Consider the following 26,397-nt stretch of genomic DNA (forward strand, 5'->3'; position numbering starts at 1 on the left):
TTATCAGTCGATTAGTTCCAACCAATAAGAACCTGTTTGATTTAAGTGCAAATCACGCATATATAAATAGTTAATCTACGCATTCGGTGTCGGTATTGATATCTATACGGGATACGGGATACATCTAGCAAACAAGTTTCGACATCCGTCCATAGTACGGCGTAAATAGGCAATCATGGCTTTTGCCATAACTAGGGCTAGTTGCTTGCTCTTTCGCATTGGCGAAAGTTCGAAAAAATTCAAGCTCTCGAGGGTAAGTACGTAAAGATCGTCCAAAAAAGCAGTGAATCATTCCGTGGACCTAACCTATACTTTCTCCCGGTACTTTTATTTCACACGGTGTGCGAATGTCTATTCAAAATAAAAATTACCTAATTATTAGCAACATAAGCTACATGATCATTAATTTCTTCTCTTAATCATTTTATAGTGTTGGAATCAATACAGTATCTTTAAACTGTTTAAATGTTGCATGAAATCCAATCTTATCAATATATTGCTAGTCAGCAATAAATTATTATCTTGAATTACGTAACGCAGTAATTTAATCAATATTTTTACCATTCATTTTCGTCGAATTATGTAATGTAAATAGTACAATGTAAATCAATTTTATGCTAATTGTATTGACAGATAAGTGCAGTCAGATTTTCAGTCAAGACTGAGGTTTCCGAAGTAGAGGAAGAATCTCGAAAAGTTGCGCCCATAGGGGATGGCAAAGTATTCAAATGTGTGGACGAAGTAATTTGCGACATGCCAGACGGTGCGAAACTGTTAGTCGGTGGTTTCGGACTGTGTGGAATCCCGGAGAATTTAATAGCAGCTGTTTTAAAGAAGGGAGTCAAAGATTTGACCGTTGTCTCGAACAACGCAGGCGTCGAGGACTTTGGATTAGGTTTACTATTAAAAGAGTACAGGATAAAAAGAATGATAGCTTCCTACGTGGGTGAGAATCCTGAATTCGAGAAACAGTATCTCAGTGGAAAACTAGAAGTTGAACTAACTCCTCAGGTGACTATTACAGATAATCAAAATTGAACTAACGACACGATAAACTTAATAGTTGACTGTTCGCAATACAGGGCACATTGGCTGAGCGTATTCGTGCTGGCGGTGCTGGCATACCAGCGTTTTACACACCTACAGCCTGTGGAACTTTAATCGAAGAGGGTAATGTTGTTGTGAAGTACGATACGGCAGGGAACGCAGAAATATCTGGGAAACCGAGAAGCATAGAAGAGTTTGATGGTAGACACTATGTGATGGAGACCGCGATCACCGGAGACTATGCTCTGATAAAAGCTTGGAAAGCAGACAAAGCAGGAAATTTAGTTTTTCGAAAGTCGGCCAGGAATTTTAACCCGGTAATGTGCAAGGCTGCTAAGATCGCTGTTGCTGAGGTCGAGGAGATCGTTGAGGTCGGGGAACTGGACCCTGATCATGTGCATTTGCCTGGAATTTACGTGGACAGAATAGTGAAGGGGCCATCGTACGAGAAACGCGTTGAGGTTTGTCTACATTCGATGAAATTGATGTAGGACATTTAATACGTTCCGTGCCACGTGTACATATATTTTAGAACACGTGTTTAACACTGTAGAACATATTTCCACCGAAAGAATGAGGCATTGTAAAAAATTCAGTATAGAACAAAACACATGGGTTTGTTTAATTGTCGAATGAAAACGATTCGGCATGGAACGTGTTAGCAGAGACACTTAACAGATAATTGGACACTTTCCCTATTTTCTTAATCAGAAACGCTACACAAAGGAAAATCAAAAGCCGAAGAAGGTCACACCAGCTAGTAAAGCTAGGGACAGGATCATCAAACGTGCTGCTCTCGAGTTCAAAGATGGAATGTACGGTAAGGACGACTTACTACAGTGTTCTCTCGATAATAGTCCATAACTAGAATAATGTACATTACATTATTTGTTCCCACTTTCTTGATATTTGCCTGCAAAAATTACAAATTGCATAAACATCCGCAGTCTAGTGACAATAAGTAAATTGCAGCTAATTTGGGGATTGGCATACCGGTCCTGGCGTGCAAATACCTGCCGAAGAACGTGAAGGTGACTCTGCAGTCCGAAAATGGTATTCTCGGTCTCGGTCCCTACCCTGACGCGGACGAGCTCGATCCGGATCTGATCAATGCTGGAAAGGAGACGGTTACAGTGTTGCCAGGCGCGTCGTACTTCAGCAGCGACGAGAGTTTCGCTATGATTCGAGGGTATCTATCCAATATTTTACGATTCCACTAAAGAATCGATGCTAGTTTTAATCGTTTCAGAGGCCATGTCCACTTAACAATGCTCGGGGCGATGCAGGTGTCTGAAAAAGGAGATCTTGCAAACTGGATGATCCCAGGAAAGTCGGTGAAGGGTATGGGAGGTGCCATGGATCTGGTGGTAGCGCCAGAAACGAAAGTGGTCGTCACCATGGAGCACAAGGCTCGGGATGGTGGCCCGAAAATCATGAAGAACTGCACAATGCCGCTGACAGGTAACACAAAATAAAAATACCAACTTGAACAGGTGACTAATGATGTTTTTCGACCTGTCAGGGCTTCAATGCGTGGACCTGATCATCACGGACATGGCGGTGTTTGAGGTGATGAAGGGAGAAGGTCTGAAGCTGATCGAAATCGCACCTGGTGTTGAAATGAGCGACGTAGTTAGCTCGACTGCGTGCGAGTTCACGGTAGCCGACGACCTCAAAGAGATGAGACAAGTGAACGCAGAGGATTGTGAATAAAAACAGCGACTTGATACTCTTAAGTACACAATTGCAGAACTATACACACACACACACATACATTCTTTGTATAACTTAGTTTAAGTCTACTATAAATACGCAGTGAAATGAGCCGTTCAATGCAGAAGCGGTGTAACACAATATTTATCTGTTTGGTTCGATCGTCATTAAATAAAACAATAGTAATATAATCTCAGCGTGGCTCGCATAATGCATTGTATTTAATTCTTCCCAATGATTCACTGTTTTCGACTTGCAATGTTATTGCATTGAACGGCTCGAATACAAGTTAACGGCGGCTAAGTCTTGGCGGGCGATGTAACATAATTTTGTAATCGAATAAACGTGTTTATTCTCGAAACTTTGCCTTGACCCTAGCGGGTAGAGGTAGGAGATAGAGCACGCTGTTGAATATACAGAGTCCTACAGCGAACGCCAAAGAGATCAGCAGGTTCAGATCAACGTTGAGGACCTCGGAGATGTTCTCGCCCTCTCTGGTGAATCGTTCTATTAGATAGGTCCTTCCATCTGCGTACCTGCAGAGCTCAGGTACTCCGGGACAGGCGAAGGTCTCGTTATACGGAAGGTTCAGGAACATTGGCATGTCAATGGCCAGTTGGTTGAGTGCCAGAGACGCGTACCTAGCTGGCAGCGCTGTGGAGACCGCTGCTAGCCAATATGGCAGGCCCTTCAAGCTCCTGATGGCTCCAGACGCTACTACGAGAGACGCCAGCGTCATGTACAAGACGGTTATGGCGCCTGTTACAGGTTTCCCGACTACCATCATCACTGCCACGGTCACTTGCTCGGCTGCCACGTAGCTGGCCCATAATACTCCGGATGCGTAGGCCCAGGATGATAGGTCTAGCTCTAGGATAGGCGTTAGGATGCCTATGGTGATCATGGAGGACAGGAAGCTGAGGGGCAGGCTCAATAACGCGTACGCTGTTAGGAACATAGCGCCGCCGTAGAGGCCCTCCCGCTTCTCTTGATAGTATCTGGCACGATAGCCTGGAACTGATTAAACGAACGTTTTACGAGTAAATTCAAGTGGTACGATTAAGTGATCGGATGAGTGGGAATCTACTCACAAAGTAGCGCTGTGGAGGCAATCCCAGCAACGTAGAACAACGTCAACACGTTGAAAGTCAGGCCGCCAGTTTGCAGAAAAATCCTGGATTGAACAGGTGTGGAGTGAGAGTAGAGGATGCTCATCAGCGCCACGGAGAACGGCAGCAACAGAAGCCTAGTCGCGAAGTGTCCCAATCCCGATTTGTTGAACGCGAATGTCGCTGCCATACCTCTCCTAGGATATGTAAACTCTGCAGTTAGTACAGCTACAAAATCCCAAGGATTAATCACTTACAAATAAAGAGCGAGGAGTGTGGAGAAGCATCCCGGCTTGATCCCTCTTCCCAGGCCCTTATGCATGATGCCGAGGGGTGTGTCCTTCATGTTGGGCGGGACCTGCGGGGCCTCTTTCATATAGATCACTCCCTCAGCTTTGAACTTGTCGACCAGCACCGATATCTGCTGATTAGACTCCAGGAAACGGTCTCTGGAGCGACGATCGACCGTGGACAGGCACACTGAACATTCAATTTCCCATATTGCTCCTTCCTCGTAGGGCCCAAATTCCTGAGATATACTTACGATAATACATCAGGGGGTTCTCCAGCTCGGGACAAGGAAACCCAATGTACGTGAAGTAGTCCAGCATGCTCCTAGTGGGTCCAGAATACACCACAGCACCCAGGCATAGCAGAGTCACTCGACTCACAAATGGAAGGACATCGGACCTAGGTGTCTCCATAGTGAGGACAACTATGGACCCCCTCCTGGTAGCATAGGACCAGAGCATGGAGACGATCAGATAGGTGTTTAGAGGGTCTGTGTCCCAAGTTGGCTCATCGAGGAGCAGTAGTGTGGGGTCCTTGGCTAGTTGAACTCCCAGCATCAGCCTTCTGTATTCTGGTTTGGTCAGGTCATTCACTGACCTATTGGCTACCTGGGACAGTGCCAGGTCTGCCAGAGTCTGTCGCACCCTGGCCTCCCTGTTGCTCAAGTTTGCCAGCCAGATGGCATAGGTTAGAGTCTGACGGACAGTTAGGCAGGGCAGCAAATGGCATCTGTGGGCCACGTATCCTCCATGACGTCTGAACAGCTCTGGGGTCAGCAGGTTGTTGTTCAGGGTGACTCTGCCTCTTGTCTCCCCCTCTGCTCTGCCAGCTAGAGCATAGATTAGGCTGATTAGGTCTCACGCTCCAAATCAAGTAGTACTATTATTATTATTTATTATAATTAGATGAATGGGTGAAATTTCAAACAGTAAAAAGATTAAAGGACTTCTGTGTGTTATTTTCAACTTGGCAAAATTATTAAAGCAAGAACGAAATTTCTACGTGGCTCTTGTGTCTTACAATTGACGAAGATATCTTGTATTTTTTTCTGGATCCATCCAAAATTCTTTATGAACCACGGCCTTTCAAAAATTGATTACTTTCAACAATCGCCGGTAGCTAAAATGTGTTAAAATCCTAGGGCACTCACCAATGACGTCCAGCAGAGCCCTCTTGCCCGACCCTTTGGAACCCAGGATGGCCAGGACTTCTCCACCATGGACCCTAGCAGACACATCCCTGAGCACAGCAGTGGGTTCTGTCTTGCTCACGCAGCTCCCTTCGATCACGACCGCTGTCGAGTGGTACACATTCGATATGTCCAAGGTGCAGTCCGACGGGATCATCTTTTCTGATTCACGGTTCGTCGCATGGAAGATCAACTGGTAGGTTCACTCCACTAGCTGAGAACTGTTCAAATGATATTTCTTCCCGAAGTCAGAGGGTAGTTGAGACGAAGCAGGACAAACTCGCGAACAAAGTGTCTGTGGAAGCGGCTCGCCAGCCATTGCAGCTAGAAGGTAACACTCGGCAGCGATACCTGGACTTGGGAGTTGGCTTCGCGAGGTGAATGTCTCCTCTCTGAAGAGAGATTGGTGGGAGGTCGAAGGTACACACCATCGGCGAGTAGCGCAGCCACGTAGCTACCTGACGGGGGTCCCCTGGATTAAGCATTTGTGACAGAATTTTATAGATCCTTGAAAAGGAATTATAAATGATTAAATAAATTATCTTCTTTCAGTAAGGTTCGCCAGGAGTCGTGAGAGCAGTCCGTACCCTAACTTCTATTCGAGGTACAGAGTACATGGAGTTATAGGAAAGCGATGGATGTATTTCAAATATCCTTTACCACCCTTGAATCAACATTAGAGCTCGAATTAGCACAAATAAAGAAGAATAGGAGGAGCCTTCGCGTGAGAATTTTTGAGATGAGTAGTTGATGCTGTTTTCGTTGATCTAGGGGCCGGAGAGGCCCAGGCGCGGGGCCCTAGACGAGCGCGAGTGCGCCACTGCGAACTTGAGAGACGTAGCGTTGTCTAAGGAAGGGGCCCGGCCCGAGAGGGGGGTCCAGGCCCTCGGAAGGCACGTCTGTCAGAGAGGGCAGCGTTCAGAAAAGGCTCCATGCGAGTCAGCAAGCGTTGCACATACCGATCCGTTGTCTGTCGCGGTGTCAGTAGCCGCGGAGCCGAGTGATGCGTCCGCTAGAGACGATTTCCGTGCGGTTCGACCGAGTGGTTCGCTTGGTACGCGTTGATTCCGTCGTTACGGGGAACTAGAAGAGACCTGGAAGCTGAAGAGACGAACTCCCTGGATCATGGAGGAGCAGCATCGTCACCTTGACTCGACGAGCCTCGGTTGAAAACTCATCGTGAACGCCGCCGGTGAGTCATTGTCGCGAAATAAGACTCTGAATTCCTCCCGACGAACACGCGGAAGAGAGAGAGAGAGAGAGAGTGAGAGTGAGAGAGAAAGAGAGACGCTAGATGGCTTCCTGAAGAGATTACGCGAGCGGATTTTCACCGGGTGTTGCGTGAGAGGGTACACGAAACTTGAGGGAAAATCGGAGAAAAAGAGACGCGGGCATGATAGGAACGACCGGCACCGTCCCGGTTCAACGACTGCGAACCTGATTTCGTGGAACGAGAAAACCCTGGGCCAGGTGAAAGCGACAACACATTAGGCAACCACGGATTCCCGAAATTTTTAGAATTTTCTGCACACCCTGATAGCCGATTTTCAATCGAGAATCTTGTTTCAGACGGTTGAGTGGGGTCTGGTTAGAGAAGAACCACCTGGGTCACTTGGGATCCATAGTGTAGCTTGTGATTGGTTCATGTATGGATTGAAGATAGGTCCCAAGTAATTTTCACAATTTTCTACATGGTTATATCGACCGAAAAAAGCTCTGGGTCGCCTGTGACCCGTAGCAGAAGTATAATGATAATAAAAACGAACCTCTACTTCGCGCTGGGCATTCAGGTAAATAAAGGAGAAGGAAAAAACGCTATTAATGTAGAAAATGGTGGGAATAACGATGGGAACAGATGGAAGATAGTTGCGAAACTATGGAAACTGTATAATTAGCTGGAAGAACGTTTTGCATAAAATGTGTAAATTGCTGGTTTGCAAGCTGACACATTGAGAAGTCTGCTGGGGGTCGTCGGAGACCCGACATTAATTCAGCTTATTAAATTGATTAATATGAATCGTTGTTGCATCCCTTAGAGGGTTGACATGGTTTTTAGTGTTCTCTTTTTTTGGTAAATATTAAATGGATGAGAGGAGACACGTTCTACGGGGCCGTTTCGCGCGGGCAATTTGAATTTCGCCGTCGTCACTTTCACCGGGCCGATTATAAACGCTGTAACGCCCGAGGGCATCGCATTGAGTCATCCGAACAATGATCGCGGAGACTTCGATGCGCGCACAAGACGTTGCTTCTCCTCTAACACTCGCCACGTGACCCATAGCAATTTTTTTCTCACTTTATCATCAAAAATTCTAGAAACCTCATTGATTTAAAAACCACCTTCATTTTTCATATAAATTTTAACGCAACAATCCTGCCAGCGGTGATCTCACCTCATTTCTAATTGTGGAAGTGTTATGTTTACAAAGTACACTTTGTGGCGAAGTGACCGGATAAGTTTGATAACTTGGAATGCGCACGATAGATCCAGGCCATCGCCTGGATTAAGATCCAGGCTGTGGATCACGAGTGCACGATCCAGAGTCGAGCGTAGAAATCGGTGCGTGGGACAGTCCCACAGCCACCGGAAGAGATTTCGAAACCGGAGTGTGTGTCGTCCCCCACTCTTCAGGACCGTCATGTCAAGTTCCATGCTGGCTAACGAGAATTATTAACACGTCGTCCATCATGGTGGTCACCTGGTGAACACATCGTCATTAAAACGAAAAACATATCTCCCCTTGACCCCTTGTTCGATCCCCTCATTTTATCAATGTGCTACATTGATACATTTTATCAAGGTGCTACAAGAACACACCATTCTTCTAAAGACAAAATTAATTGTGAACATGCTTAGAAAAGCATGAACACAGTTTTCTAGAGTATGGGAGAGTGGGGAACAACTGTGAACATTATTTTAAAAAATTGAAAGGGCGGAAAGTACGTAAGTATTACTTCTCCAAGCATCAATGTTTTTCCAAAGAGGATGTAAATAATTGTCAGCATGATTAACAAAACATTGACATGTTTTTAAAAAACAAGGAGGGCATCCGAGCCTTCAGCAAGCGCCGGATTGTCCTTGCAGGGTCTGATCGCCGACAAAGGAACAAAGAGCGCAAAAATCCTTGCGGAATTTCGTCTGACGCGATCGTTGGCCTCGTAGCCCATAACTATCGCTTTTCGAAGCGCGAAAGTCTGAACTCGAACGAGTCGAAAAGTGAATTTGCATAGGCACGTACATACCTAATCTGTTGGTATGCGTGTCGATGAGTTTGTATGTGCACGAGTCAGCAAGCTAATGGTCGGCGATGAAAGCCAGCGGACCGTGAGTGGACGGTCGTTAACGAAAGATATCAATTAAATATCATTTTCCCACCATTGGGAGGCTGACGCATGCTCCACTGAGCATGGGACTTATGTCCTCGCGTTCCTCGGAACGCGACCATAAGCGCCTCCGAAACGTTCTACGATCTCGTTTCAGATGGTCTTGTACAGTAAAAGCAAGATTTGCTGGTTTTCTGAAAAATTTCGAGTTTGAAATTGCTTCCAGGTACGCAACCGTCGCAGAAACGGGATATGCAAATGAACAGTTAACTCGCATAGGTCTAGTATAGTTATCGGCCGGCCGAAAGAACCGTGACGCCTTACCTTACGTAAAAGAGCTTCCATTAACGCTATAGCCACCGGACCACGGAAAACTAAAAGATTATGCGAATTTATATCGTTAACCTGAGTTGTGGATCGGTCGTTGACACAATCAAAGTCCTACCGAACGATTCGAGTAATTTCGTACTCGATTCTGGAATAGAAAAAGGAGTTAGAAAGTGTGCAACATGAATATTTTTAGTGAAATTCCAAAGGTAGTGATCTACAAAATTTTCAGAGTGATTCTAGATTTTCTGACACGGTTTTCTTTGCGAAATACTGATTTCATTTAGAGGTTCGATGAATATTTTTCTGGGACGTAAGAAACTGGAGTGGAATAGAAATTTCAGTTGTTTCATTTGTCTCGGTCGAGGAGGATGTAATGTATAATCGTTTTTACAGTTTTATATACTCACTCTAGCTGTGAATCGATTCAGCGTATAATGCAATTATAATATTGTAATAGTTGCAGGCGGTTCGGTCGTAATGGCGGTAACTTGAGGATTCAAGATGGCGGCGACCCGCAGACGCTTCCTAGATGCGGGGGTTCAGGCTCGTACTATCGCTAAAAGCACTTGTAAAGTTGACTATCTTGTTTCGAAACTCCGAAAATGATGGTATTCAATGATTAGCATGCGTAATTCCCTAAAGCAAATATTTTTAGTTTGAACAATGTTCAGCTTACCTAATAAAAGTATTTTTAGTGAATCGTTTTGGTTCATAATCACCCAGTAGGTGACCGTAAAAAATGAGAAAAACGTTAAGCAGGTGTTGCGGTGATTAAAAGAAAATTCTCCAGTTACATGATGAACTGTTCAGGTCGTAATTCCTCCGAGTTCCACCATAATGGCAGTATCGGCTGCAAGAGCAGTGATTAGCGGCGCAAATAACGTAGAATCTCGGCTAGCGTTTCAGGCGATCAATGGTTGTACCGTTACACTCCATCATCGGTAAAAATATCAGCTGATGGTGGACGTCAGACCGTCTACGTACCCTAACTGTGTCCAATTCATCAGAGTCTTCATCAGTGTCTTCGCGTTTCACCTGGTGAAGCAGGTGGCTCGACCAGGGTGAACGTCGGTGACATTAATAAACGTCTTGCGCTTCTGTTCATCTGCAAAAATCAACTTGTCTGTTCAATAATTTACTGGATAAAGTAATCGATATTATAAATAGAAAATAAAACGTAATAATAAACACAAACGACTTTAGTCAGGTCCTATTAACAAGTCTACCATGAAGACTCGAACGCGGAGAAAAACGTGCGAGACTCGTCGCGAGAAGGAAGTCGAGAATGCAAACGACGTGTGAACACGTCCAGTACCGTCGCAATTGAATGAATCGTTTCGGGGAACCCGCATCGCGGCGAGTCGTTTATTTTTCGAGAAGCTGCTCAAAGGACGCTGGCTATCTCGCTGGGTAGGGAAGTACTAGCCGTGAGTCAACAGGCCTAACGGGAAACTTCGGCTCTGTTGTAAAAGAACGAAGTACCATCGGACGCTTAGGTATTTGCATGGGTCGTGGAAAGAGTAGCCTCTCGCACTAGCTGGGCCCCGCGTTATTGTTCGCAATGTCGGAAGTCTTCATTCTTCGCGACTGAAAAAGAAGAGTTTACCATGTATAAAACAATTTATTTTTGATTTAAACGTGTAGTTAATTGTGCTATTAAATTCCACATTCCAGAACGCACATTTAAAAAAAGATTTATTGTTCTACACCCTCTGGTTGCCTTATGGTGAACCCTTTTTGAACTCCTGATTTTGGGGCCTGTTTTCACCCCCTCAATATGGACAGAATATATGTTTTCTTTGAAATTTCAAGATTTTCCTAGTGGAGGTGCGAGTATGTTTTTCTGCGAGCTTCAGTCCCGCGAGTTTTCTCTTTGGGCCCGTTTCGGGCCGGTATTCTAGTCGGATATTTTCCTTTCACGCTGCCGCCGCCGGTTAGAGGGGGAGTGAGAGCGACTGGCGAACAATTTCGAGCCTCCAGCAGCGGGGCCACTGATTCCTCAGGCTCGCCGATTATCCGCGTTTCGTTGTGCACGCGTGTTCCGGCTGGAACACCGGGTCTCAGGCCCCGAATAGTATAGTTGGCGCACGGTCGTTCTCAACCTATGGAAATATACTGTCCAGACTCGGCAAAACCATGGGTTCAGAGGCGTGGGAGCTGGAACGGAGGTACTCGGTGCCTGGGGCCTTGGACACTAGGGGATTGGAGCCGCCGGCTAGCGAAGACCTGCATGCCTGGTCCATTTACAGGTAATTCATCCCTCAGATATTACTACAATCTAACGGTTTCCAACCTGGAAGGCGCAAAAATTAACAAAAAACTAATTTATAGTATTCTCAGTTTGACCAACACAATGGATCACCAACAGTTGCTAACAATTAATGGTTTGCAGACAAAACCTGAATTCGGATTTCACGGACTCCGCTCTGGGGTCCGCGGAGAAGTCGCCCCTGCCTTACGGCAATTTCCAGCTGCGGGACTCGACGGTGCAGAGTATCCTCAGGCACCCCAGATACGGGCCCAAAAGTCCCCTAGCTAGCAACTCCTACACTTACCTGAAGTTTGGTCTTCCAAGGGTCCTGCCCCCTAGTGCACGGAACCGAGACGGGTCCAGTGGGTACGATTCCAGCGAGGAGGGTCGTAGAGTGTCGCACGCGGGTACCTCGGGTCATGGGACCTCTGCCATGCGATCTGCCAGGAGCGACCCTGACTTTAGGCATGTCCACGCGGCGCCTAGAGAACATGCGCACTCTCAGCTGACGGTATCCAGAGAGAATCCGAGGTTGAGAAGTGCTAGCGAGGCTAATCTGCTTCAGGGAGGGCCTAGGAACAACAGAAGACACAGTATAGCACCTATTGATCCGGGCTATGGGGTTCACGAACCTAGAGGTACGCTCCTGAACGGTTTGATACAAAGTGAGTCTACTGTATTGCTTTGTAAATTGACTGCTGAAGTTTTTGAATGATTTAGGTCATGGTATGCTTGGGCCGGAAGGCTACACCCTGCCACTGAGGCCTGTACCTTGTCTGCAACATCCTCATCTTCAACTAAGAGGTGTGGAAGCTTCCGGAAGCGATGGTCTGCCGCTTCTCCGAGGAATCACCCTGGAGGCCGGCGCCACTGAGGTGCTGGCCATCATGGCCACCACCGAGAAGGAGGGGAAGCACATAGTGGAGACCATCGCTGGCCGGAAACGAATCAAAAGGGGGGACATTCTTCTAAACGGGAAGTCCGTGTCCTCGCGTTCCTTACGGTACAAAATTACTACCTCTCTCTTCCTCATGAAAAATTACCCTTTTCATACAACACAATTTTGTCAGCAGGTCCCGTGTCGCCTACTTGTCTACAGAGAGCAGCCTAAGTCCCGGTCTAACAGCTCAACAGACTCTCAGCTTCTACATGCTGCTGAGAGGCGGTCCCAACACGTCCAAGCTTGAGGCTGAAGCTATTCTTCAGGAACTGGGTCTGGAAGCAACGAAACACTGTTTGGTGAACTCGTTGACGACTTCGGAGGCTAGAAGACTGGCACTAGCCTGCCGTCTGCTTCAGGACTCTCACATTTTAGCTCTGGATAGACCCACGCACGGTTTGGATATATTCGACGCTTTCTTCCTCGTCGAATATCTGAGACAATGGGCTCACAGAGGCCAGAGGCTTGTCGTCCTAACCTTGCACCCGCCCACTTACGAAATCCTGACGATGGTGTCGAGGGTGGCGTTGACATCCGGTGGCAGGATCATGTACTCCGGTTTCAGGCGAGACATGTTGCCATATTTTGCGCTCGCCGAATTCCCTTGCCCCCCTTTCAAGAACCCTTCGGACTATTATCGTACGTATCCTAGAAACAAGTAAGGCAAATAAGTATTGGTAATGACCAAGCTGATGTTTTCTTTCAGTGGACCTGGTGACCTTGGATGATTTATCAGCCGAGGCGATGCTGGAGTCCTCCCAGAGGATAGACCACCTAGCTGAGCTAGCCAGGACCAGGCTGCCTCCACTAACTGATCCAGGACCCCCCGGCGCACTACCGCCCTCTATCTCCAGCCCGAATATTTTCATGCAGATCTACGCGTTGTTGCTGAGAACATTGATCTACAGTCAGCCGTGGACTCTAACCAGATTGCTCAGGAAGATCGTGGTCTCAGCTTCGCTCAGCATTCTGCTCGGTGCAATATTCTGGGACGTAGCTGGGGACTCTAACCTCAATCTGAGGGACAGGGTAGGCTTCCACTATGCCAGCCTGGGCGTGTTCTTCTGGCCGCTGTGCATGATCGCCATCTGCGAGGTGGCTGACTGCAGGCCCAACGTCGAGAGGGACATCAAGGACGGCCTTTACGGCAGATTCATCTACATTCTGACAGAGGTTGGTCATCAACTGGGACTGTATCTAAACTTGTCACCAAATAAGAATGGATCTCGTTCATTGGCTAATCCCCTACGGGCACTCCTACGGTTTGAGTTAAGGCCGTAGTCTCGTTTCTACGACAGCTACATGCTGCTGAATAATGCAAATTACGCCAGGTTCCTTCTTATTCGGTATCCAGTACAGTTATAGACGCTGCTGCCAAGCCAGTTTCTTTATTTCAGCTGCTTTGTGGAGCTGTGTCCTGGTGCATAGTCTATCTGATCTACCTGGCACCTGGCTACGCTATGTCCGGACTCCACCTGGTACCTGACGAGACTCTGACCTCCCTGTGGAACTATTTGAGCATCGGGTTGCTGTATCTCATTCTGCAGCATCTGATCTGCATCCTCTTCGCTCACACTTGCAAATGGATCTACCTGGCTTGCCTGTTTTCCGGGATTGTGATAGGGGAGATGAGCCTAGCTGGTGGAGTGACTCTTCATCTGGAGAACCTGCCAGGCTGGTACCAAAAGATCAGTCCCATGCAGTGGTCGTTATCCATGTTGTTGCCTGCCCTTCATCAACCAGAAGTCATGAGCAAACTGGCCAACTGCAAACCTAAACAGATTCAAAGGCAAGACATCATCGTACAGGCTGCATGCGAACCACCGGACGGTGCTCTAGCGTTGTACGAGATCGCTCTCGAGAAGTTGAACGTACAAGGAGAGCTGTGGTTGGGTATTGGAATAGCCATAGTTAGCGTACTGATCATGATAGTGTTCTTGTGCATTAGGTATACCACTCCTAAGAGACTCAGAACCGCGCCAAACAAGCCATAAAAGTGCAACGAGTTCAACGAAGGGATCTACCGAGTCTATACAGGGTGGTTCACCTAAATGCGCCCACCTAAATGTCTCCTTTATTTGCGATGACTAGACAGCGGATTTTATGCATTTATGACAAAAATGTCTATTAAACATATTAAGAAAGAAAATAAATTTCGATTTCGCTCCAGTTTGTTGCTATTTAGGTAGAAAATTTGTATTTTGCATAAAGGTCCATTGTCTAGTGATGACATAACGTTCGCTACCAGCATTTGTTTCGTTGCTTACCTTCCTTGTTCGATAGTTTTATTAAATGCAACGTACCCAATTTTGAATGATTAAAACAGTTTAGCAGAAGAAAGTCACAGATTCTCTGAAAATTATGCATTCTACTATGAATTTAAACAACGAAGAGTGCATAAAATTAATTTTACTGTTTTTAAGTGAACTGTCAGATTATGGATTTCACATATTTGTGACGGTGGTAGCGAACAGGTTAATGTCAACTAGAATATGCAAGGCAAAGATTACATACATTTACAAGAAAACAAAATATATCGATGACCTTGAACACTCCGGAAGAAAGACCTTGAGAAAAAATAACATTTGCAAAGTATTCAGCTCGTGATTTCTTTATGTCATAAAATAAAAAATGAAGGAGATATTTAGGTGGACCACCCTGTATGGTTTAACTCGAGTCTCGATAGATATATGTCTCTGTAGCTGATCTATAGAATATAGTCGCAATCTCACGAGTGCAATAATAGGTATTGTTTCGGTGGGAACGGTACTTGTATCGAGAGTACACATTTTTCCGTATCGTGTGTGATATGATCGTTGTTCTCGACCTTGTTGTCTACGTTGTTGTGACTTTCTAAAGCGACCAGGCTTCAGGAACTCGCAAAGTAGACTCGTGCAATAATGTTCCGAGACCCGGCGGGCCATTGTATCGCTTTCAACGAAAAAAAAAAAAAATAACGAAACCTAGTAGAGTAATCCGCATTTATCACGTTGTAATCAAACAATCGAAGAGAAATGTTCTTATGAAATAAAAGCCAAGAACTACATCTACCTAAATAAACTGCGTCGCTTATTTTCAACGAAATGTTGCAGCGGGAAAAGTGCTAATCAGTTTATCGAATTTCTTCGTCGGCAACACAATGTAGCTACACACTCTGTCGGTATAGTCGTGCAAATTGTTCGCAAGCTCGGGTGAACTTCCGAAAGTCAATTCATTTTGCGTTAAAAACTTTTGGGTTGTTTCTGGGCTAGATTTGGATATGATTATATGGAATTTTTATTAAACGTAAAACCGCTGAGATATAAAATGATAAGAAACTTTTTTTCTAGTCGCCAAGAATGCCTTTGTGAAGCATATTTGTAATGCAAAGTAAACCTAAATATGTGCAAAATTTCAGCTCAATCCGATTCGACCGACTTCCGGTTTAGCCGCAAGCTCCATCTGCAATGTTGACTACGTCGATAAAACAATTTCAACCAGATTCTTAGTCGGTAAGAACGATCGTGATTCGTTTAAATTGAACGATGCAATGGAAATGCCCATGCAGATGCAACGAAATGAGATCGTTATTGTTAATTGACTTCCGCTATTTATAAGAGCCGGACGGATGAAAAAATTAAGCGGAAATCGATGGAGAACGTTTCCTCGGTCGAATCGGTGTCTAATCTCGGTTAAAAACGATTCCATTATTTATTAAAGCGGTGGTCTTTTGGACTGTTGGAATCGATACACTGGCCGGGTAAATATATCTGTCGGTTATCGCCACGGTATATATTCTAAGAGATAATTGCCGAAGAAAATAGACCAGCCGTGTTGGCTAATTAGACGCAGATACGAGGTAATTTTACAGAAGACAAGCTAATTCGCCCGGCGATTTCATCGGACTGCTACTTCAGGATTTATCTGACGTCGATAATCAATCAATCGTCGAGTCCATTTCCCGTTTTTTTATCGGACACGACGTGTCACCGATTACAAGTCATTGATAAGAACAATCTATAGAACGAGCGACTATTATCTTGAGATTTTATCCTTACGGCTATTTTTATTTGTTCACGGAAAAATGTTACGGGATACAATAAGAATGATAATAGATTTCTTTATCCTATAGAAAACGTCCGATAAGGTAGAGCCGAGCTGTCGCATTTTATTTCCGGTTGTAATCGATCAGCACTGTGTCCTATTTCGGTTGCATTTGAACTTTTTCTCGGCGCTATTTACAAGAAACATTTAAATGTCAGTAAGAAATAGAATTTTATAATTCCTTGAGACAGGCTCTCTTAATCGTTTGAAAAATTAAATTACCGTAAAGACAGTCCGCGGGATTCTAAATATAAATGCAATAATGAAATTCGACGATCTCGCAGCTTTGTATCGATCGAACCACCGGAAGTCGCCGTTCTATAATTCGCGAGGCGTTGGTTGCTGAAACAGGCGGGCTTTCATGCCTCGTGTAAGTATAAATGACATGTCAAAAATCAATCGGACAATTAACAGTGGTCAATTGACTAAGTAATACAAATGAAACTTTTCAATCAGTTTAGAGTTCTTTGCGGCAGAATTCATCAGCAGAACAGTTTCCAGTATTTTACGAAAAAGCCACTCATCAAGGTTAGAAACTTTTTATTCGCAAAAATCATGATACGAGAGAAAGCCAGTTTAAAACTGTCTGTTTTTTATCGGACGGTACATTTTCGAAAAAAAGTCAAGTTTACATATACAATCGTGTTCGAGCGCGAACGGTGCTCGGCGAGTTTTCAAATTCGTTTTCCCTTTTTAAAAACGAGGTTAACGGAAAACCGTCGGCGCTATTTACACTTTTACCGTTGTTCCGTTGTTGTAATCGTCCAATTAGCCTCCGGACAAATTTTTGAAATTTCATTTTCTCCGCGGAGCGTGGTGTCGAGTGGAAAGGCTTTTCGTCGAGATTATTTTTCCTAGCAGAGAATCAGAAACGCCGAGGAATCTCTCTCGCCACGGGAATTCGAGAGGCTGTGTACTTTTTCCTGGAATCCCGAGCGCCCAGTCGCACACGGCCTACGCGACGGGGTTAATTACTCTCATCGGCGGAAGCCGGCGTTTACGACGATTGCTCATCGTCAATTTATACTAATTCGGTGAACGAACGGCCGCGGAGGAACGGTCCCCGGGGAAAAGTATGAGAAAAAGTGCGTCCAAGACGAAAATATCTCCACGAATCCTACCGTTGAATCCCCTAAAAACGATCCAAAAGTATCGCACGGTAAAAATATAGCAGAATGCCTGGAAAAAATTTTCGACTCAAATTTGAGTCAAAATTTCAATTGAATTTCAATTTCAAATTCGACTCAAAATTGATCGAGACTCGATGAATCTTCAATTCCGTTGACGTTTGAATTTTTACAGCTTTATGAGAAAAAGTCGTGGACGGCGACGAATCTAGGCTTAATTTCAAGCTCGAAGCTACCAAGAAGAATATAGGATTCCTGGGAAAATTTCACCGTAAAAAATCATTTGGGAACGAACATGAACGAATCGTGAGCGATCCAAAAGTAGCAGTTCACGCCATCCGCGTAATCGGGACTACCAGGATGTTTGAAGTCGTTGAACCAGGGTGCCTCTGTTAAAATAGCAACAAATTATTGCGACACGTACATACACGCAATAGAAAAAAGGGACATACATATAACGTACGACCCTATAGAACCACTGCGTGGTCGTACCCTTATTTATTGGAAAGTCAAAGGAGCGATAATAATTCTTTTCGAAAGCACTGAGGAAGAACAGACACTCGAGTGTAGCTGCCCGTAGGGGGTAGATACTGTGTTTGAAAAAATATAGTCTTCCCAGCAGGCTGTTCCGGTTCCGTTCGAAACTGAAAGTTGTAAAACCGGAAAAAGTGTTCATTGATACTTGAGAGCCGGCGGATATAGTGAGCAGGGTCCGGAGCTGGGAATAGCTTGGCGGATTTTGGAAAATATACAAACCGGGCCGGAAACGGTCGTGTAAATTAAACAGAGAGCTCTATTTCAGCAGTGGGGCGCTGATAATCCGCAGCTAGCAATACTGCCGGTGCTCAATGGCAGAGAAAAGCCTGAAGGGCTTTTAAAAAATTTTAGATGCAATGTGTGGAGTCGAGAGACACTCTGTGAGGCTGTGAGCCGAGCCTAAAGCGAGCGAACGCCAGTTCCGGAGGCGGCTGGAGACGTCGATTACCGGGTCGGATCGATGGTATTTATTGTCGGGATGATCGGACATGTCGTTTCCCGCGCTTCTCCGATCGACAGAGTAATCTGAATAAAGGCGGCCCGCTTCTCTGAATGACTCTCGAAACTGGTGCGCCCACAATTTGTCGTAAATGAAGCGTCATATGAAAACATTTTATTCTACATATATTTTCTATTCAATTTTTCACGTAGAATCACTCCCCTACTCGCTTGTGCCACCAGTTACGGGACACCCTCTATATACGGTCTAATTGTAAGGTGGAGACGCTGTGGTAGATGACAGTGTCATGTGGGCCCCACATTCCACCGGCCATGTAACGCCTCTCTACGGTGGCTGCGAGGCTGCCTATAGGATTTCATCCCGTTTCCCTTCGTGTCCCTGCTCGCCCCACACGCCTATTGATGCGGATGAAAGTGCGCGGCTTGCTCAAGGCCGCCGCCCCACCACCGCCGTCGCCCACCACCGGGAACGCAATTCAATAAATTATACATATACCTGACTGTACCGGCGGCGAGAGGCCTGCATAATATAGAAAGTCCTCCACCTGATTTTATTAACCACTTTCGGCCAGCTCCATTCACGCCCTGCCGTGACCTTAAACTCGATCTGCAAAACGTTCTGTCAGTTTCGGCAAATCTATGGACGACGCTTGGAAACATTGAAAAAAGGTACAATTTTATTAAACAGCGAATCTCTATGAAAACCTTAATCGAGGAACAGTTTGGCAACAGCACGTGCCAGCAGCGGTGCTCAACGCTAGCCTGAGGTCTGTCGCCCCCACACCTGTGTGGCTGACACGCTAGCAACTGCGTTCAGTGCTGAGCGCCACTGGCAGCGTACACTGTTGCCAAATTGTTCCACTCTTTCATTGAGAATATAAATTGCACGACTCGTAACACGTTTTCAATTGACTTTTATGACCTGAATTTATAGATTTCCTGCTTCTAATTCCAACAGAACGTACGTATACCAGCTTACGCCTCGATTGATAGAGCCGGATGAGACTCCGTCCGACGGGATAAACAATTCATCAACACCGTAAACAAAACGGAGAGGAACGACGGAGGAATAGCGAACGTACGCAGCGAAGTGCGTCACGATTGATCGGTTTGCAGGGGTTTGAAGTTTGTCTAAACAACGGCATTCCATGGGCGCCTGTTTGATGGCAACACAATGGGGATCGGCCGTTTAATTAGCTCGTTAGAGAATACCTTTTCCGTTGGGGATCTAAGAATACACCGATGCGTGGTGGTGTCGTTGTGTCCACGTGTGTACGTGTGTACGCGCGCTTGTTGTACACAGGACGTATACTTTACCCGTTAATACAGGATGACGGGCACATGGCGGTAGGTGGGAAAGCGGAGCCGGAGTAAAATAATCAATGAAGAGGCGAACGGTACCAGGAGGGAGAAAGCGAAAGAACTTTATACGATCGCGCCCACGCGTAGAGACCCACCAACTCGTTAGACCATGCTGTTTTTATTCTTCCTGCCCGTACACGCATTCCCGGAGACCTTGCCAGGAATTGTGCCGAATCGCAGCGAGATCTGGACGATTAAGTATGACACGACTGACCAGGAAAGTTTCTGGTTCTCTCGTCGATGAAAAATCGTCCGCGTGTTCGAGCCCCCTGTAACTTCGCGGGAAATAATAGTACGGCGTTCTGCCCGTGCTCGTTTCGAAGGGTGAAGCCTACGCTTTCGATGTACCCCAGTTATTTTTTTTTCTAGAGTTCCTTGACTCTAGAATACACATACTATAGCGAAAATAGTCGATTTTAAAATTTTTTTGAATTTAGATGCCTGTACAGAGTAGGAATAATTTTTCTCGGGAATGAAACCACCGTGTGATGCTCAAGGCTAGAGTTATCGCTTTTGAAAAAGTCCACGAAAACTAAGATTTTTTTCTTCCATTTTACCGCGATTTGAACGAGGAGTGTGCTAAAAAAAATACAATAGGGGGATGTAACTTCACCCTTTAAAACGAGCACAGTTAGAACTCCGTAAGATTTTTCTACGCGACGTTAGAGGAGCACAAAGACGACTATTTATAAATAAATTGTCAGAGTGTCGAGATGCTTGGTTAATTTTTGACAACGCGACGACGTTTGTTGTCTCTGGTGAAATAATCATGGTGGTTTTGGAGGGCCGATCCCCGATGGGTTTCGGGGGACACCGTGGGCTTCTCGAACGACACGGAAAAGGAGCCAAGCGATGCTCGGTGTCGGCGGAGCGCGCCCGGCGAAGAAAGCTGCCGGATGCAGGAGAGGCGAGGGACATCATTATCTTATCTCGAACCATTTCCTGTCAACCTGGGGCCGCTTTTCGTGGTAATCACACGCGCACACGCCCACGCGTCCGCGGTGTGCACCGACACGTAGCCGAGCGTGTGCACTAATGCCCGGCACCGAGTGTTGGGGAGTATTGCTTCCGGTGCGTTGCACATTCGCTCTACAATGTGCGTGTGCGTGTTGCGCGTCTGCTTGTTTCGTGTTAGGGGACGTTTACACCGCCGTCGATGCTCTGGTCGACTGGAACCCTTCGAAATCAACGACTTTCCACTGTACTCTAATCGCATTTCTCCAGTAAGCTGAACAATTGTTTAAAAAAACAAGTAAAATTTTTGTTTAGTTACACAACGATGCACCGTAACTGTACATTGAATTTTTACGAAATTATTGCCGGTCAAGCGATCGCAGTGTCGCAAAATATCATAAACAATACAGAAAGAGGAAATTCGAAACTTTGTAAAAGTTCGACGATGTTTGAACCGTTGCCATTTCGTGAAAAAAAAAATGGTACGACAATTTTTTAAATGTCGTTGTAAAGGGGAAGGTTCAGTTAATAAATTCACGGTGGATTCAGTCAGGGAAAAAATGTTCAAACATTTTCACGGCCGTTTGAAGTTGTAGAATGTTTGAGTAGTAAACGCGTCTCTGTAGTTTCTCCAATGGAAAGAATAGAGGCTTCGACGATCATTTGATTTTCCCGAAGAATTTCGCGTGGATCTCCGGATCAATTCTACGGAGAGGCCGCAGGACCCAGACGCAAATAAACGCTTGGCGTGCGAGTTTTGTTTTCGATTCGTGGAAACCGTCCGGCCAGGCGGCTCGAAACGATCGACACACTTCCTGCGGATGTTTCCTTTCGACTCGGCGAACGGATCGAGCCGAGAGGGAGGTCCAGGCGAGATATTTGTAATGTACGGCGTATCACGACGGAAGGGAGCAGCCTGTGTTGCGGCTGGTCAGTATTGCTGGCGCGATCCGCTCTGCGAATGGAAAACATTTTTCTGCCTGCAATCAAAATACTCCTGATTCGATCACGTTGCATTTAGTCTGCGATCTCCCCGCTGCAAATCCAAACATTTGTGAAAATGTTGAAAGACTATATGTATAGATTACATTAAAAATGTTACTGGCATTACTGTATGATAGAGAGTGGAGTATTATATGTATAATGAGAAACTATTTGCTACTTCTTTTTCAGGACTAGGCTGTTCGCCACCGAAAGTTATAATTGCTTTCCAGCGAAAGTTACTGTGGAGGCGAGTGGGAGTGTTTAGAACGACTGTGTAAAGTAGCAAATCGTTTCTGTGACGAAACGAGCTGTCAGAGAGAGAGAGAGAGAGAGAGAGAGAGAGAGAGAGAGCGACAGTTCCGAGGGGGCACGGCCTACGCTAACAGTATGACGCAGCCCGGAGTTCGAATCCCTGAATGACGAATCGAATTCGATCGCCACGAGAGCAAGTCACGCGAGATGCTAATAAAACAAAGGTCCGCTGACGTATCGCGACGGCACTCTTTTTCCGGAAAATAAAGAGGACTCGCTGCGGGGCTACCTGTACCCGACTACAATTAGCACGTGCGAGGCGTGGGACGTCGACGCATTTAGAAGCGAGTAGGATAAAGGTAATATAATTATACTCGATCGAACTAAATAAAGGGCGCGCGTGTCTGGATACCGTTTCGAAAGACTCTAATCCAATCTGGAGAAATCTTCAAAAATCGATTTCCGTAGCTCCTCAACCATGGGAGCGCCAGGCAATAAAAAATGCCCGGCGAAATACATTTTGTTGTTTATGGCACTGTGTGCAAATTTTAACGCTTCTTTTTCAGGAGTAAAACCACTGCCCGATTTCAAGACGGAAGTATTCACTTTCCGAAAAGTCCGAAAAGTTGCAGCTGTGATTTTTCGTTGTAGTTTTATCGCGATTTTAATGAAAAGTGTACCCAATAGCCCAAGGTACGTCATGGTACACTTTTGATTTTTTTCAAATTTCCAAAGTGCATGAAAATTTTATTTTTTATTTCTCCATGCCGAAAGCAATCTTCCAGTTAACGAAAAAAAATTCCCTTGTTTTAGTTGGACGAGGAAGCTCGGCACGGGGATCGTCAAAGTGTGTAGACCTCGTCGAAGCACGCCCCGGTCGTCGATTTTTATGGCAGTCACACCGCCGCCGATGCGTACGCTAAAGATGACGTAAGTGATACCTGTTGATGACCTTAACAGGTGCGCATACTTAATAATACTGACATTACGTATTTCGTGATGCAGTCGGAAGTCACTGCCGGCGCGTTACTCAATCACGATTCTACATAGCGCGCGCATCATGCCGGGCTGCATACTGCACAACGCTTTTCTCACGGACAGCTGACGGCGTACGATCGATGCAAACGACACGCTGCAGTCGTTCAATCATACAAATTTAATGCAGGACCGTTTTCCTGTATCGCGATGCCTCGTTCCCTCTGTTGCGTCGCGTTACGCTGGCGCTGCCGACGCAGCAGCTCTATCGCCACCACCCTCACGCTGTCGTCTTCAATTCGTTAGCCAATCAGAGCGCCAGGAGAATCTCCTTCGCTGCTCTCGAACGTCTCTGACCATGGAACTCGATTTTCAGCAGAGAATTTAATTTGAACGCATAGTTGAACACGTAGTGGTCTTTGTAGATCTGAAATAGATAAAAATTCAATTTTTCCGAAGCCATAAATGCATAATTAAATTGAATTTAAATAATACAATAATTATTCGAAATTATTTCAACAGCTTGCGAGATATCTAGCAATTTTTCAAGTGTAATTAATCGAGTTTTACAAAGATCAAAGTTGTTGGCTTGCAGCCAAGGATAGTTAAAGATCCCGGCAGCGTAAGAATGTTATCAATTGCGTTATCGCGTACTGCGAATACACAACCGAGTGCATAAACACCGGCAATCTTATCAGCGGGACTCGATACAATGCGAGCGTTTTGATTAACGCCTCGCCGTTACAGGTAGAAGCCGATTCACGTAACCTCCATTCAACCTCGCATCCGAGAGACCCGCGCCGCTGCTGGGAGCGTGGAAGACTCCCAGGGAGCGGATTCATGCGGGAACACGTGTCTCCATTCAGAGAGTAGTAGCAGTTACGCGTCGCAGCGTTTATGCAAACGGTAGACAGGTTCCAGATCCGATATTTTCTCTTGTCAATGACTAAACAAGGAGCAACCGTGTGTCTACGTGACTCACCTGCGATCTGCAAACCTATCGTGTCGCTCTACTGGCTCCGAGACACTGACGAAACCAAGGGGGGCCAAGGGGACGGTCCTTACGTAAATTGTAGACGGCCATTGATCGCGCGTCGCTACGTGACGCGCTGCAAATCAGGTGATCGGTCGGATTTTTTTGCTCGGAAACCGGACGACCGATCTTTCCGAAATTTTCACCGAACGTTACTGTACTACTGAAGTAATTACTGAAATTTTTTAAACGAGAAGCGTCGACTCGCTGTCGAGATAAAAATCATTGTAGAATAAAATAAAACTGTACGACGGTTCAGTGCAGAGTCGCTAGGTGAAAGTGATTGATGAATACTGTTAAAAAATAATAACCGCGGCGTCACTGTCAGAGGTTGTACAGTATCGGACGGGGATATTTTTGGAAAATCGATATTCGGATTTGGTGGCCACGGGTCTCGGATTAAAGGAGGTTGTATCGGAGTGGTCTTATCACGCGGCTCTCTCCCACGCGATCGAATCGAAATTCGTCTGGTTGCACGGACGTGCTCTCTGCGGCACGGCGAAGGCCACCGACACCGGTACAGCCCTTTCCGTCTTCTCTTCTCGTCACGGCGTCCTTCTCTATCCTTGTCCCCCGCCCCGAGCGACGCTACGGTTCTAGGGGTCGCGCGATCAGGCGGCCCTGCGCTCTGTGCTATTCGCGTGATCGAACGTGAAAATCTTCAACGACAGCAGCCCAAATGAATGGAATGCCAGCCCACGCCTGAGAGCCGCCTGATAGGCTGCTCGATCCGAGGTGAGGCTTCACGTACACACCACGCCGAAGGTGGCAGGGGCGTACGTCCGTGGGGGCGTTCTGATTTACACCCCCACCTTCAACAATTTTTTTTCTAACAAATAGAACGAACCCGCTGTATTGATTTTTAGCGCATGCATTCGCTACCATTTCAACTATACATATTTCTCCCAAGCTGAAATATTCAAAATGATCGAAACTGAACAGGAACATATTTTTTTAAAAAGTTCAAGTTTTGATTGTTTGGAACGTAGTAAACAGTGAGAAGTAAATAAATTGCTATCGAGAATTTTAGTTCGTGTAACAGCAGCAGATCTGCTGAACATTCTCTCGATAGTTTGAAGTTTCTCAGACTGCCAGATTTTGAGCAACGGTGTCAACATAAGGAAACAAGGCTCCAATAAAATTTGCACTTGAAGAGTACACTTGAAGAAAATTGATTTTTAAAGTTGTATACCAGAATACTCCGTTAATGGGCACAGCTCCTTGGTAAACGTTCATTTATCGAACGGCACGGCTCGGGGTCGCGAAGTATCTGCAACCCTCTGTACACCTCCAACGACTCACCTACTCCAGCTTTTAATTTTTAATACTGCTCGCTATCGTATCAGCAACCTGAAGCCTCCTCCAACCCCCTGGCTGTATAGCCGAGTATACTTCTGTTATTATTACCTAGCAAAACGCAGTAGAACATTTTTGAAAATAGCCCAACCACCAGAAAACTTGCTACAAATATCAAACACAGATGAATGTACAGCGCCGAGTATACTTCTGTTATTATTACCTAAAAAAAGCATAGTAGAACATTTTCGAAAATAGAAATGGAAGGTGATTATATCAAATCAAGTCCCACAAAGATCGTAGGGGCTCCTTTGCACGATCCAATCGGGTCTTGCGCTAGATTTGTGTCAGAAATAATAGCATCCCTGGATGTCCAGGGGAGAATAGATCGGTCCGATAAGAATTCGAGCGATATCACAATCACCGTTAGCATAATGAATCGAGGCCCCTCGTAGAAGGGGCCAGGTAGTGGTCTGTGTTGCAGGCCAGGTGGTTCAATTCACACAGTTTCATTCATGTTTTCATGTTCATAGATCCGTCGGGGGTGGGGAGGGACACAGGGCTTTCGAAAGCGGTGTGCGGTGGGCGTTATTGTAAATAGGAGGTCGGTCAAAGACACGGTTGCAGAAGACGGCGAGTGTGGTGATCGGGTTGCAGGGGGCGCTGGGGTTGGTTGTGCCGCGCCTGCGACAACGCCGTGAGCACGTGCAGGCGAGTATGCGTGCACGTCGATACGCGGCGTAGACTCTCGTAGACGACAGGGGGCGACGAGGGACGAGTAGGGACGAGCAGCGACGACAACGACGAGCGAGCGAGCAAGCGACGGCGATAGTGGTGGGGGTTCTCGTAATAATATGCGCCCACGCACGCGTGAGACGGTGTGCGAGACCGTGTAGTGTATCCCCCCACTTTCAGCTCGGTGTGTCCCCCTTACCGTCCCTACTCCGGTCCCCTCTCCGTCCCGTATCGTCGGACGACTCGGTCAGCGCCGACCCCCCGACCCATCTACCCACGCCTTGTTAATGAAAACATCTTTTGTCAATGAACTGACGTCAGTCTGGCCGGGGATTGGCCGTTGCTCGCGGACCACGTGACCCTCGGCCAATGGGTGGCGAGTCCGGGCGCCCCTACGCTCGGCAAC

General features: G+C 46.1%; 4 protein-coding genes across 4 annotated transcripts; 3 read left to right on the forward strand and 1 right to left on the reverse strand.

Moving 5' to 3' along the window:
- The first annotated feature begins 17 nt into the window (after positions 1–17).
- Scot (Succinyl-CoA:3-ketoacid CoA transferase) lies at positions 18–4,066 on the forward strand. Its single transcript, XM_076444074.1, has 7 exons — positions 18–253; positions 634–1,011; positions 1,083–1,508; positions 1,759–1,867; positions 2,020–2,236; positions 2,297–2,508; positions 2,570–4,066. Exons 1-7 carry the CDS (start codon positions 176–178, stop codon positions 2,758–2,760), a joined length of 1,611 nt encoding a protein of 536 aa, XP_076300189.1. The 5' UTR covers positions 18–175; the 3' UTR covers positions 2,761–4,066.
- LOC143218701 (ATP-binding cassette sub-family G member 5) lies at positions 2,775–6,304 on the reverse strand. The gene is made up of 5 exons (XM_076444064.1): positions 5,311–6,304; positions 4,414–4,989; positions 4,127–4,349; positions 3,852–4,066; positions 2,775–3,777 (listed from the first exon to the last, which is right to left on the reverse strand). The coding sequence occupies exons 1-5, from the start codon at positions 5,504–5,506 to the stop codon at positions 3,110–3,112; spliced, it is 1,878 nt and encodes a 625-aa protein (XP_076300179.1). The 5' UTR covers positions 5,507–6,304; the 3' UTR covers positions 2,775–3,109.
- Positions 5,430–15,254, forward strand: LOC143218699 (ATP-binding cassette sub-family G member 8). The gene is made up of 7 exons (XM_076444061.1): positions 5,430–6,541; positions 11,127–11,252; positions 11,396–11,892; positions 11,975–12,257; positions 12,328–12,833; positions 12,901–13,367; positions 13,592–15,254. Exons 2-7 carry the CDS (start codon positions 11,140–11,142, stop codon positions 14,186–14,188), a joined length of 2,463 nt encoding a protein of 820 aa, XP_076300176.1. The 5' UTR covers positions 5,430–6,541; positions 11,127–11,139; the 3' UTR covers positions 14,189–15,254.
- Positions 15,255–22,384: 7,130 nt separating this feature from the next.
- Positions 22,385–26,173, forward strand: LOC143218712 (uncharacterized). Its single transcript, XM_076444083.1, has 3 exons — positions 22,385–22,645; positions 22,766–22,882; positions 22,958–26,173. Exons 1-3 carry the CDS (start codon positions 22,431–22,433, stop codon positions 23,055–23,057), a joined length of 432 nt encoding a protein of 143 aa, XP_076300198.1. The 5' UTR covers positions 22,385–22,430; the 3' UTR covers positions 23,058–26,173.
- The last annotated feature ends 224 nt before the right edge of the window (positions 26,174–26,397 follow it).

Source organism: Lasioglossum baleicum, chromosome 20, assembly GCF_051020765.1.
Source record: "Lasioglossum baleicum chromosome 20, iyLasBale1, whole genome shotgun sequence".
NCBI classification, from domain to species: Eukaryota; Metazoa; Arthropoda; class Insecta; order Hymenoptera; family Halictidae; genus Lasioglossum; species Lasioglossum baleicum.